Source organism: Homarus americanus, unplaced genomic scaffold, assembly GCF_018991925.1.
Source record: "Homarus americanus isolate GMGI-L3 unplaced genomic scaffold, GMGI_Hamer_2.0 scaffold46197, whole genome shotgun sequence".
Taxonomy (NCBI): Eukaryota; Metazoa; Arthropoda; class Malacostraca; order Decapoda; family Nephropidae; genus Homarus; species Homarus americanus.
In genome coordinates, this window is record NW_024723050.1 from 788,914 (window position 1) to 803,288 (window position 14,375).

General features: G+C 36.2%; 1 protein-coding gene across 2 annotated transcripts in view; it reads right to left on the reverse strand.

The window, feature by feature from the left end:
• The window catches only part of LOC121863231 (bromodomain-containing protein 3-like), a 244,323-nt gene that overhangs the window by 7,695 nt on the left and 222,253 nt on the right, over nucleotides 1-14,375 (reverse strand). Inside the window, exon 14 of one of the 2 annotated variants that reach the window (XM_042361723.1) lies at nucleotides 13,068-13,164. The exons of the other annotated variant lie outside the window; for it this stretch is intronic. Coding sequence (XP_042217657.1) covers nucleotides 13,159-13,164 — 6 coding nt within the window. The 3' untranslated portion in view covers nucleotides 13,068-13,158. Of the gene's footprint in view, nucleotides 1-13,067; nucleotides 13,165-14,375 lie in introns of those variants that run through there. 2 annotated transcript variants of the gene reach the window in all.

The following is a 14,375-nucleotide window of genomic DNA, read 5'->3' on the forward strand; positions in this document are numbered from 1 at the left end:
CACCACACACAGACCATTACCACCACATACACAACACTCAGATAATCACCACCACACACAGACCATTACCACCACATACACAACACTCAGATAATCACCACCACACACAGACCATTACCACCACATACACAACACTCAGATAATCACCACCACACACAGACCATTACCACCACATACACAACACTCAGATAATCACCACCACACACCACACTCAATTCACCACCACACACCACACTCAGGCCATTACCCCACACACACACACACACACACACACACCACACTCAGGCCATTACCCCACACACACACACACACACACACCACACTCAGACCATTACCGCCACACACACATCACACTCAAACCATTACCAACACACACACACAGACACACATGCACGCACGCATGCACGCACACTATCCTGTCTATGAATATACTGAACAACCAAGGTTACAATACACATCCATAACAAGGACTTATGTCCACTGGAAACCAAATCCCTCCTTACTACATACTGTGACACATGTTTCACTATCCTTATAAATAACTGTGACTGGCACTCAACAATTTCTGGTAACTCATTTTACCATTCTTTTTTAATAGCCTCCCAAGCTATTTTTCTATCATTGGATGTAAGAATGCCAAACAAATACATCCCCCTTCCACAAAAACTTCTCATTTGTGTTCCTTAATGCAAGCACTTGATCCATACATCCTCCTCCTTTCCTGAATTCACACTGCTCTTCCCTTAAAATGTTCTCTACTGTAAATTTTTCATGGTGTCAAGGGAACTCCAAATGCTCTCTATCATTCTTATTGTAATTTTTCCTCCATCATGCATGTCAATACTGTACATAAAGAGGTAGATTGGATGATGATCCAATCTACCTCTTTTTTTTAATTTTCAACATTTCCACAGTGATTCATTTCACTCAGGAAGCCTTCATTCTTAAGGGTACATACTTATAGCCTGTCTCACCTACTCCTCACTTATGATTTTTATATTTCAATTTAATGCTTTTCATTCCTGTAAGTCCTTAATAGGATAGTTTTCCCCACTCTCACCTGTTGCAGTCACTTTCTCTATTGTCCACAGAATATCCCTAATTTTGAAATGCCATTTCCATTTCTTCTCTTGGTTTTCCCACCGAATCAGTTCCTCCACAAATCCTTCTTGTTTTCTTTAAAAGCTTGTGACAGCCTTTCATCATTCACCTCTTCTTCTTTTGCAATCAATTAGCATTCCTTTACTTGTCTCTCAATTTCTATACTGCTTCCTTCTTCCATCCCTCCCTTCTGACAACAACTCATAAGCTGCTCTCATCCTGCTATTCCCTCTTCTCATTTTTTCATTCTCATTGTACTGTACCTACACACCCTCAACTACACTGTCCAACACAGTACTGTATGCTAAACTGTTACTATTCCTCTTCACCTCATACTTTATCCCCATTTCCACAAAATCTAAATTTTCCTTTTAAAAATCCAAATACAGTTGCTCATCACCTAAATGTGAATATTGTATGCTGAATACAAAGTGAATCTCAGCACACACAGTGATGTTTCACGTCTATCTACAGTGCACACTGAGACATTGTATTCTTTTATATTACTATACTCTAATGACGGTACAGCACATGTACAGTATATATAAAATTATCCCACAGTTCATTATTCACAATCATTCTTCCCATGTTATTCATTGTCACACCTCTAGACCTCACTAATTCACCTATACGGTATAGTCTGTCCATCTCTTTCTAGGTCTTCCTCTCATTCCCTCACCTGTAACTGTGCTGTCATTTTAAAAGAAAAAAAGAATCTTATGATGAGCTCTATGTATATTCTCATCTCTTTGTATTGTATTTTTTTTTCCTTCATGTAAGTAAGCTGTTACTTTGCTGTCCACAAAGATTCTTGCTGGGTCAGCTAAATCAAGATACAGTGAGCCAGTAAATCTGGATTTCAAAAGATTCGGACAAAAAATTTGGGGGTTTTGGGCTAAGAAGCCTTCCTAAGAAGCATTCCCAAAACAGGGTGAAGATAGTTTTATGCTTAAAGTTGTTATCTTATAAAATGTCACAGACTAAACTTAGCAGAATATAACTTGCATTGCTGGAATCCCTGCAAGATAGCAAATAATTTGAGTCCAAACATCACATAGTTTGCACAAGAGATAATAATTTTAGTCCTTTAGTGTAGTAAATTTGAGTACAAAGTGAGTACAGTGGTGCTGAGAAGAAAAAGAGACACCCATTTTAGATTTTCTATGTGTTATTTAAGCATTTCAGACTTACGACTATTTTGACTTACGACCTGGATGTCGGTCCCTAACCCCGTTGTAAGTACCTGTACAGTACAGTCTGGATTTATGCGGTTTATGTTTACCCATTTGGTCATTTACGCGGTGCCTTGCCAGAATGAAATGTTTTAATTACGCGGTAAATTTCATCATTTACGTGGGAAGTGGAGCGGGCAGGGTGCGCACAAAGTCGCCCAGTCATCAAAACATTACGGAGTTCTTCACCTGCCACCCACCACAGCCGGCCCAAGTCAGTGATAGTGAGGATATGGACTTTGAGGGGTTTGACAAAGAGGCCCTGCAAGCCTCTGTGGTGGATAGTGATACAATTGATACAGGTGAGGGCCAATAATCTGCCCTCTGCCTCGGAACCAACACCCCATCCCTGTGTGCCCAGCCATCTTTTCTACTAACGTAAGTGTTGAAAAAACTAATATTATTGATATTTCTCTTAAATATTAATTGTGTGTGCATACCATCATAAAATTAAGATGCCATTTTTACTACAACGTACGTATTGTGTCGGAAAAAGGGTAGTCTGGCGGTCGGCCCAGTCTCTATTTCAATTAATCCCATATGTTCTGTTATTTTGTTTACACGTTTCTCATTTTACGCGGACCTCCATGGGTTCAATTGACAGCGTAAATGCAGACTATACTGTATTATTATTTATCGTTTTCATACATTTAGTACATTCGCCGGAAGATTCGGACAATTGGCATTTTCGGACAGGTGGTTCCCCCTTTTAGTCCGGATCTTCGAGGGTTCACTGTACAGTATAAGTTACAGTAAGTTGGATCTAACTACCTGTGCTAGTATTTAAAAGGTTTATTCGTAAAACACAAATGTTACTGACAAGCAATCTTCAGAATCTATCTTTCTTGGTAACTAACTGGGCCTATACTGTATATATTATATTAATTAATCTTATCCCAAACATTATCATAATAGACTGGGCTCTCTGAATATATCACCATTTACCTAGGGTAAGAAACACTTCATAATACAGTACAGTACAGTATTACCCCGCTTTACACGGTTCACTTTCACTTTCCGCGATTTCTCATTTATCTCATTTACTCGGTACCTTGCCAGAACCGGACTTTCACTTTCCGCGGTGCATCTACTCATATACGCGGTGAAGTATAATTTTTTTTTTATTTAGCTCATAAAATTCATACAAATTACCCTGCCAGAATATAATTTACATTGCTGGAATTCTTACAATATGATGATCATTTTGAATATAAACATCATGGATTTTGCATTAGACATACAAATTTTAGATCTAATGTAATAATTTGGTTTACACAAAGCAAATATTTTATCGTTTGTGCAAAATATATGAAGTTTACATTCAAAATATTCCCTGACCTGCAAGGAATCTAGAAATGTCAATTATATTATCCTAACTTTAGTCTGGGTTATTATTTATTACTAAAAATGTAAATATACTATTTTCTCCCAATCGCTTCTCTGGTAGGGAGGGAAGGTGGGGGGTAGGAAGGGAGAGAGGGCAGAGGTGGGGTATTTTGATTGACAGATAGTGTCCTTGAAGAATATTTCTTTGTTTATTTACTGAAGATATTTGTTTTAGCTCATAAAATTCATATAAATTACCCTGCCAGAATATAATTTACATTGCTGGAATTCTTACAATATGATAATCATTTTGAATATAAACATCATGGATTTTGCATTAGACATACAAATTTTAGATCTAATGTAATAATTTGGTTTACACAAAGCAAATATTTTATCTTTTGTGCAAAATATATGAAGTTTACATTCAAAATATTCCCTGACCTGCAAGGAATCCAGAAATGTCAATTATATTATCCTAACTTTAGTCTGAGGTATTATTTATTACTAAACGTTAAAATCTAGTGTTTTCACCCAACCATTTCTCAGAGAGGTAGGAGCTAGTGAGCTGGGAAGAGAGGGGGATTTGAGTCCATTATTTGAATGGACATTAACCATCTCTTCTACTAATGTAAGTGTTAAAAAACCTAATATTATTTATATTTCTCTTAAATATTAATTGTGTGTGCATACCATCATAAAATTAAGATGTTATTTTTACTACAACATACGTATTGTGTCGGAAAAAGGGTAGTCTGGGGGTCGGCCCAGTCTCTATTTCAATTAATCCCATACGTTCTGTTATTTCGTTTACGCGGACCTCCACGGGTTTAATTGACCGCGTAAACCAAGACTATAGTGTATCATGTAATACTAACTGAAAAATATAGTTAGTTTTAAATTCGTGAAACTGGAGGCCTACTTACCACATCATTGAAAGTAGGATTATTTAGCAATACAGCATGAGTAGCACAAAATCAATCTTAAAGCCATTTAGAACCATTAACATACAAAGCAGTGCCCATAGAGAACAGAATCATGTACAGATCCATCACCGATTTTCCCGCACCTTTGGTTCCAAAGCCTTGCTGGATTATCCGTTTTGCTGGACCAACTGAGGTCAGGTAATAATAATTCAACAATACACCTCTGACCCACTAATTATACACCTCCCGTGTCTCTAAAGCACCGTGGACAGCTAGAAACTTAAACAAATATTTAATGAAATTAAATTTGAAAAAGCCATAATTTTTAGCAACATTACTGTACACACTTTGTACTAAATTTACTACACTAGACTAAAAAAATTATCTCTTGTGCAAACTATGTGATGCTTATATCAAATTAATAATTAATCACTATCTTACAAGGATTCCAGCAATGCAATTTATATTCTGCTAAGTCTAGTCAGCTACATTTTATAAAATAAAAACTTTGAACCTAAAAAAAAAAAACCTGGCTGGGAAGATGAGGGAGTATGTTTTATTTCTTTTTTTTTAAGGTGTTGGCAGCTGTCGGGGAGGGGAGATAACAAAGTGGGTAGTTTTCAAATAGAGAGGGGGGGGGATAAGTTTTCCCTTATAAAACATCACTGAATTGCCTTGGCAGTATATAACTTGCATTGCTGTAATTCTTGTAAGATAGTGATTAATTTAAGTACAAACATCCCATAGTTTGCACTAGACATAATTTTTTTAGTAATTAACTTATTACAGGTTTACCTTTAGGACAATTATTTCTTTTACCTTTTTCACAATATATATTTAGGATGGTGTGTGCATGAAAATGAGTAAAAATAAATGAAGAAAGTTACATATATATTCTCAAAAATATGAGTAATATTTTTTTGTACTCAAATGTACTACACTAGACTAAAAAAAATTATTTTATGCAAACTATGTGATATTTATACTCAAATTAATCACTATCTTACAAGGATTCCAGCAATGCAATTTATATTCTGATAAGTCTAGTCAGCTACATTTTAGAAGATAAAAACTTTAATCCTAAAATTGCCTTCACCCTGGCTGGGAGGGAGGGAAGTTAAGTGCCCTCTCATAATTTTGTCCAGACTAAAGGAGGTGCTGGACCATCAGTTCCTGGAAAATCGGTGGTGTATGTGTATACAAACAGGAGTCACCATATAAAACCATTAATATACATATGAGTACCCATATAGAACCATTTACACACACACAGAAGTAGCTGTACAAACCCATATCTACACACAACAATAACAATATCGACCAAACAATAGAAGCAATAGAACAGAAGCATTCATAGACAAAGAGGAGCCACAGGTAACTGTAGATGTGCTAGATTAAGTAAAAGGTTCTTTCAATTAGTAAGCACTTCCTTTGTAAACTTGGAGATTTAAAGCAATACACTCAATTAAATTTAATTATCAGGCACCTGGAAATAGCACTGTTACCATGGGAGCAGTTTTATCTACTTGAGGTTTGATGTTCTGTATCCCCTACTAGACTAGGGGTGCAGGGTTAATAACCCAACCTTCTATTGTTACTAAAAAAAACCCAAAAGCAAGCTAAAATGGATTGTTAAGAATAAAGCGTCAAAAACCTGAATGTCTGTGTTTTGCACAAAACAAAGCTGAAGAGCAAAGGAGAAGTGACTTTGGGATGAGTGAAGGGAGTAAAAGTCATGTGTATAAGAGAGTAAGAATAAAAGGTGCAATGATGTTGCTGGATGATGAAATATGGTAATATGAAATACAATATAAAGAAGTCAATCAACAAATGTTTTGGATCAGAAGAAGAAAGAAGAGAATGGCAAGTTACAGAAAGCACATATTCACCTGGGAATGGAGAAGTGTGTGAAGGAAAGGTAGAGTTTCTGGGACATGAAGAACTGTACGTATTGAAAGTGATAGTTATGTTAGGCTCAAATACCCGAGTCGGTCACAGGAAACTGTACAGATATATGAACTGCCAGGAATAGTTGGAACTAGAGAGATGCTGAAAGATGTGTGTCTTGGGAGATGAATGATAGTGAGGAATAAATGATTTAAATAAAGACAAATTTGTGATGGTAGATGGAAGATGAAAAGTAAGTTGTTTGATGTCAATGTACTCTGAGTGGCGGCAAGTACAGTAGTGTCTGATGGAAGGTTCTGGGTGAAAAAGGATGTGAAAAGTTCATAAAAATGAAAAAGGATGTGAAAAGTTCATAAAAATTAACAAGATGAGAAAGGAGAAAGTACATGATAGAAATGTATCATAGGAACAGCTGTGAGCATGTGTAGTAAAGAAAAGGCAATAAAGTGAATGCTCATATTTCAAAGGAATAATAGGCTTGATGATTATACTGTATAGTATAAGGAAAATGTATGGCAGTCTTAATTATAAGAATTGTACATAATTTCAGGGTTTATTAAAAGAGCAGTGTTGGCTTTAAAAAAAGGAAGAGGATGTGGGGTTAAGTTTTTATGTTAAAGAACATAAATGAAAAGTTTCTGGAGAAGAAAGAAGAATGTTTTTTTTTTGTGATATTTATGGACAGAAGAAAAACATATGATAAAGACTTGACAGAAGTGACGAGGGAGGTATAGAAATATACTGTACGTACTAATGGAAAACTGTTTAATGCTGTCCAACTTGGGGTGGTAAAGTGAAGCATGCATTTAAATACTTTCTTGGGAAATGGGAAATTGACTTCCATGGTTGTTTAATATTTTAATTGTGGGTTGGTAAGTAAGATATAAGTTTGGTGGCTGATGATACAATATGTAAATGGGGGACGAGCCAGCTGTTATTTGTAGATAACACTGCTCTAGCAGCCAATTTAGAAGAAAAAAGTAAGTACAGTACTGTATTCGTGAATGAACTGAGAAGTGTGTGTGCTAGAAGGTTGATAGTAAATGTGAACAAGAGTAAAGTGATGAAAATAAGTAGGGAAGGGAGACAAAAAGAATAGAATGGAAACAGAATGGAAGAAGTGGAGTCATGAAGATATCTGGGAGAGGATGTGTCAGTGATTGGAAAGACCACTGATGACTTAAATTAAATAACAGCTGAGGAAGAAAAAGTAACAAGTGGATTGAGAAAATGTATAATGAAAGATAATAGTGTTCAAGAAGGAGGATGTTTAAGGGATTTGTTGACCTGACATTAGTCTACAGTATGTATGTCGTGCACAGACTCTGGATGCAAGAGAAAGAAGCAAATTAGACGGAAAAGGAATGACACATTGGTTGTTGAACAATATGTGGGGAAACAGGACATAAAGCATAGGAAATTTACTAAAATAAAGGGAGATGTGGAAGTGAAAGAAGTTTTGGGCTGAGAGCAAATTAGGTGAACTGAGATGATATTCACATATTGAGAGACTAGAAAGTGAAAGAATGGTATAGTGTACAGTACAAGACAGAGGTGGAAGGAGAGGTGAAGACCAAGGAGACAGAAGGTTGAGATGAAGGCTGCACTAAAAGTGAAGGGGATGAACATCCAGGACCTCATACAGTTTCTCAAAATACAAAAATAAGAAAAAAGTTCAAACATTTCCTCCCAGTTACTGCACATTCATAACCTAATAATAGTGTATTTGTATAACATCATACAGTATAGTCTCGGTTTACGCGGTCAATTAAACCCGTGGAGGTCCGCGTAAAACGAGAAACGCGTAAACGAAATAACAGAACATATGGGATTAATTGAAATAGAGACTGGGCCGACCGCCAGACTACCCTTTTTCCGACACAATACGTACGTTGTAGTAAAAATGGCATCTTAATTTTATGATGGTATGCACACACAATTAATATTTAAGAGAAATATCAATAATATTAGGTTTTTTAACACTTACTTTAGTAGAAAAGATGGCTGGGCACACAGGGATGGGGGGTTGGTTCTGAGGCAGGGGGCAGATTATTGGCCCTCACCTGTATCACTTGTATCGCCTGTATCAATGTCCACCACAGAGGCTTGCAGGGCCTCTTTGTCAAGCCCCTCTAAGTCCATATCCTCACTATCACTGACTTGGGCCGGCTGTGGTGGGTGGCGGGTGAAGAACTCGGTAATGTTTTGTTGACTGGGTGACCTTGTGCGCACCCTGCCCGCGCCGCTTCCTGCGTATATGATGGAATGAACCGCGTAACTAATAATTGCCGGTCTGGCCAGGTGCCGCGTATATGACCAAACGCGTAAAGGAAATCCGCGTAAATCCAGACTACAGTATACTGTATACTTAAACATTCAATAATGGAATTCAGTTTAATAAATTCTTATCTAAGTGTCGACATCTTTTTTAAACAGTACTTCAGTCCTTCTCGTTTCCACTGAATCAGATGTATGCTCACGAGTGGAAAAATTATGTCCAATGGACACAATGCTCTCATGCAAAACAACAAAACATGACCAGAACACACACAGTCAGCATTTAACATGTACAGTCAGTCAAAGATGCACCGACCGCACCCTAGGTCTCGTGCTCCCAATTTTACCTGGCAATACTTGGTAAAGGAATGCTGTATGTAAGGGCGATTGTAATTGGTGGATCTGTTTTCGGCTGTATCACTGTCAGGATAAATATTAAACAAACCAAAGGTAAAATATTTATAATAATAAACTATTCATCATTATTGAAAGTCATGAGAAGTTTCCAAAAGTTCGTATATTTGTTTAAATAATGAAGAAAATTTGATGTAATCTTGTGGCAACTGTGGTTGTAGTTGAGTTGCCAATTCATTAAGAGTTAAGTTTCAATCTAATATGAGGAGTTTTCATGGTTAAAATCCACCAATGAGAGATTTATTCATTCGCACCTGTTTAAGCTTACAAAAGAGTGACCTACGCCAAACTGAGTCTGATTTGTTTTGCTACACTTGCAGTGATTGGCTCATGTAGAAGGAAGCCTTGGGAGTGGTTAAACCTAGGCTTGGGATATCCAATGCAGCAAGTTGCTGATTTACATTGACTTTATTTGTGTTGTTTTGATAAGATGCCATTAACAGCTTAGAGAATATTTTTCTGTATAAATAATCAAGCCTGTCCAATATAATGTAATTTTTGCTGCAAGGTGCAATACAAAAATTCAAATTGCATACCAGAAGCAATGTTGTGTGGTAATAATACCAACAGTTGAGCATTTCAAGGAGCAATGCCATACCCCCAAGCTGCTGAATCTGCCTCAATCAAAGAACATAGAGTAATATTCCCTGTCATTAATCTTATATTAATCTCTCAAAAGATTCTTAAACATAAGTGGAAAATATACTACCTGCAAGTGCTGTACATCCACCAAGAAGGTGTAAGCAATCTCAGTTTTATTTTGATAATACCCATGTATCAAGTGGTTCATTTAATTATTTATTTATGCATTTAATTTATGCTCTGCATTAATATGGTTTTAATTTTTGTGTCAAATATTTAGTTCAGTGAAGTTTGATAAGTTAAGGTGTCCGAAAATTTGGCTGACATCCCTAAATTTGTATCACACTAAGTTTATGGGGGGGGGGGAGACAGACAGATATCCTGTTTATGTTGGTCCTATTTACCTCAAATTTTCTAGGAACACATCTCTGATGTAAGCTGTTGACTTGCTGTAGTCTGCCAAGCTAACAGATGTTCTTGTGAGGAGACTTTAAACACATTTGAAACATTCTCAAATGAATATATCATGCAAACGTATGGTGATACAGTATTCACAAAAAGATTAACATGATCAGTAAAATAACAGCTAAAGAGATCATACATGCCAGGATTTACTATACTGTATTAACCTGATTGATTGTAAAATTATAGTACTGTACGTCTTCAATTTCAGTTGCACCCACAACCTCAAAATTTTTTACCCTTACTTCATAGAAAATCTCCCATCACCAACACCTCACCACACCCACTAAATGACTACTGAGAGGTCCTACTGTTTTTGTTTTCACAGCTACTACTATTGACCTTCATAATTCATTCATAAGCCTAAATCTAATATTTTTATCACATCAGAAGAGTGTTGGAAGGTTATCTTTCATTTGCAGTTAGTAACATCAGCATGGTATAACCAGTTTCTTAACACTTTTATACCAATCCATAAAATGAGGACTGATGATTCTTCAACCTTGCCTGCAACCCTGACCCTTATGTAATGGTTTGACTTTAGCATCTCATACAAATCATACTAAGTTCTGGATTTGATATCTCACGTGATTTCCTCCAGGGGTTAAGAATAAGACAGGATGTGCTATAAAAGACGCACAAACATATGGGAGGTTCTAGTACAGACAGATGGATGAATGGGAAAAGCTGCAACTACATTCTCCCCTGACTTTGGAAGGCATAATAGACTACTCTGTTATATACATGCACAGTCTCGTTCAAGATTCTTCGAACACTGCTGGAGACAGCTGGCAACTCAAGTCCATTTGTTTACTACAGTACGTAGTATAATATAGTACAAATAACAAAGCCCAACCATTAACTAAGCAACGGGGAACTAGGTAACCAATTACCGATAATCTTTTACATTCATTCATATTTTTTACTAGGTACTACAGTAGAAAGTCAATTTAAAGTGATTCAATTTAAGATTATTGATTTAAAGAGACACCCACAATTAAGGACAATGTTTTAATTTAAAGCGAATCTTTCCTATTTTGTGCGAGTCAATCTGGCGCATCATATTTAAAATTTTGCGCCCAATTTTTCTCTGGGCACACTACACTGTCCTAAGGGCAAAGCTGCACTGTACAAATGCTCTAAATAATGTACTAAATGATTACTAAAATTTTTGTCTAGTGCAAACTATAGCATGTTTATATTCAAATTAATCACTATCTTATAAGAATTCCAGAAATGTAAATTATATTCTCCCCAGTCACTTCTGTAACAGTTTATAAGCAAAAAACATAAACTCAAGCTAAAGGACAAATAAACAAACAAATACTTCACTAAAACTTTCTGCGCCAACTGTCCAACATGTCACTGTCACTTCCCTCCCATCACCCCGCCCCGTCTTCCCAGCCCGGGTTTGGTGTTTTAGGCTTAAAGTTTTTATCTTATTATAAAGTCACAGACTAAAGTTAGGAGAATATAATTTGTATTGCTGGAATCCTTGCAAGACAGCGAATAATTTTAATATAAACGTCATATATTTTGCACAAGAGATAAAAATATTTGCTCTCTGTACTAAAATTCTTAAATTATAACTAAAATTTGTATGTCTAATGCGAGCTATAGCATGTTCATATTCAAATTAATCACTATCTTATAAGAATTCCAGCATTGTTAATTATATTCTCCCATGTCAGTTCAGTGACATTTTATAAGAGAAAAACTTAAAGTCACTCTTAAGGACAGATAAATAAATAAGCACCAGACCTTGGCATCAACTGTCAAACATATCACCTCACTTCCATCTTCCCAGCCAGTAAACAGACCATTTAGCATCCCTTAATTTTAACTGTGTTGACTTATGAGTGTTTTTTAACATAATACTACAAAAAACAATGTTTTGTTTATTCTAAGAGATGGGCTGAGGTGCATCTGGGTAGACTCTCAGTTCTTTTAGTATTTTGTGTTTCTCTCAGGTACCAAACTAAATTATTCCATTGAAACAACACTTTGATTTAGTGTGAATTCGGTTTAAAGCGACCTCTCTTGGAAAGTATCTCGGTATCTCGCGTTATATCGACCTTCTACTGTATAGTAAACAAATTGCCCTGAGTTGCCAGCTGTCTCCAGCAGTGTTCGAAGAATCTTGAACGAGACTGTACCTTATAAACAAAAAAACACAATACCTATACTGTATATAATTTCGTCAAAATTACTTAAAATCACACTAAAAACACCTAAGAAAAAATGCAGCAAGAAATTAATACATTAGTCCTGAAAGCATTTTCCAACTTACAACAATAATGCGTTGAACATGTATACAGTACTTCATAAAGCTTTCAAATATAATGTATATCCCATTTAGAAGAAAAACTACAAAAAGTGTTTTGGTGTTATTTCTCATGTCATTTATCGCTAATGTAAACCTACAAAAAAAGAAAAAGAAAAAAGTAAGCTAATTCCCACATTCTCTCTACATACAGATACAAAACCAATATCCTTTATCCATGCAGACATATACAGTAAATCATTACACAAGTCACAAATTCTCAAGACTAACACCACAACTGCAATATTGACATGAGTCTTCTTCTACCATACAGATAATTTACAGTATAAAAGAAGGTTTTCCAGACACCAGAATGCATGTTGAGGAATACTTTCATGCAGTGTTTAGCGCGTGCAACAAAACCATGACTCACTTATAGTTGCGTGGAGCGAGGGCGTGGTGTGGTTGGTAGATGAAGTGGTTGAGTTTGACTGGGGGGGTTTGCGGCTGTCTCCTTTACTACCCCCTTGTTGAGGTTGTTGTTGTTGCTGTTGATCATGTTGCTGCTTTTGTTGATGCTGAGACTGTTTCTGTCATGGCAACCATTATGATAAATCCCAACTCTAATTGCTGCAGTTGCTGATTTTTTGTTACGCATGACATGAGACTACATCTGTGCCAAAAACACAAAACCTGATAAGTCTGGAGTCTAATAGATATGAATTCATCAGGTTCTGAGTTTTAGGCTAAACATCAAAATAGCATTAATTGCCTAAACACATACTATACACTGAATAATACATGTAGTGACTGGAAATACAAATACAAATTTGGTTCTGAAGGCAGGAAAATAAGTATATTATACATTCTTTTATTAAATTCAAATGACAGGGATAGTACTGATGAACATAATTCAAACTAATGAAATAGCTGCCCAAGTTTAGTGTTCATACTGCCCCTAGACAGATAAAGGTATTTACCATTCACCAAATCAATTTAACTTTTTATTCCGGTCTTATGTTAGAGCATGGATATTTTGTTTATATTTATTACAACCAAAGATTCCTCAACTAACATTTCTGGTGCCTTTGATCTTGGACTTTACATGTGACCCAGTCTACAGCTTTCCATCCATTCCATTGTGAAATAGCAAAAACATGTCAATCGTTAGATTCTCATTATACCCAAACTTTGGGACATTTCCCTGCTCTCAAAGGCAAAAGTTCCCTCCCATAATGCATAGAATGAATAGGTAATTCTAACTTATGTACTTCATAGAGCTGTTCCAATAGGATTTCTCTGATGTGAGCTAAATATTAACTGAAGTGTATTTTGTTTACCTGTTAATTTCTTTTCTCTCTACAGTATAATAAAGAACAAGTACGTACCTGTACAACAATGAGAAAGGAAATAAGAGAGAAGTGAGAAGATACTGATGAAGGATTGTGAAGGTAAGAGAATTACTTTATGAGTGAGAAGTTGAGCCAAAGATGATAAAAGAAAGAATAAATGAGAAGAAAAACTGTCTACAGGAGAAGTATGAATGAGAGAACAGAAAAAGAAAGGCACACAACATGAGGTACGTTAGACCAAGGAGACAAGGTAAAGGACTGAGTGAGAAGAGAAACAGGAGGAGGGAAAGTAACTGAAATGTTGAGTTTAAGAAGGAGAATGAGGAAGGTTGAGCGATAAGAATGAGGGCAAATGAGATGAAAAAGTGAAAGAAAATATGAGTAAATTTGAGGGGAAGCAGTGAAAGATCACATAGGAGGGAGAGTGAGGAATGGGAGTATTGTAAGGCATGATAAGTGTGTATGGAGTGAGGCAATGAACAGGTGTGGGTGCCAGCACCTATAAGTAAAACATCCCATCACTGCCAATATT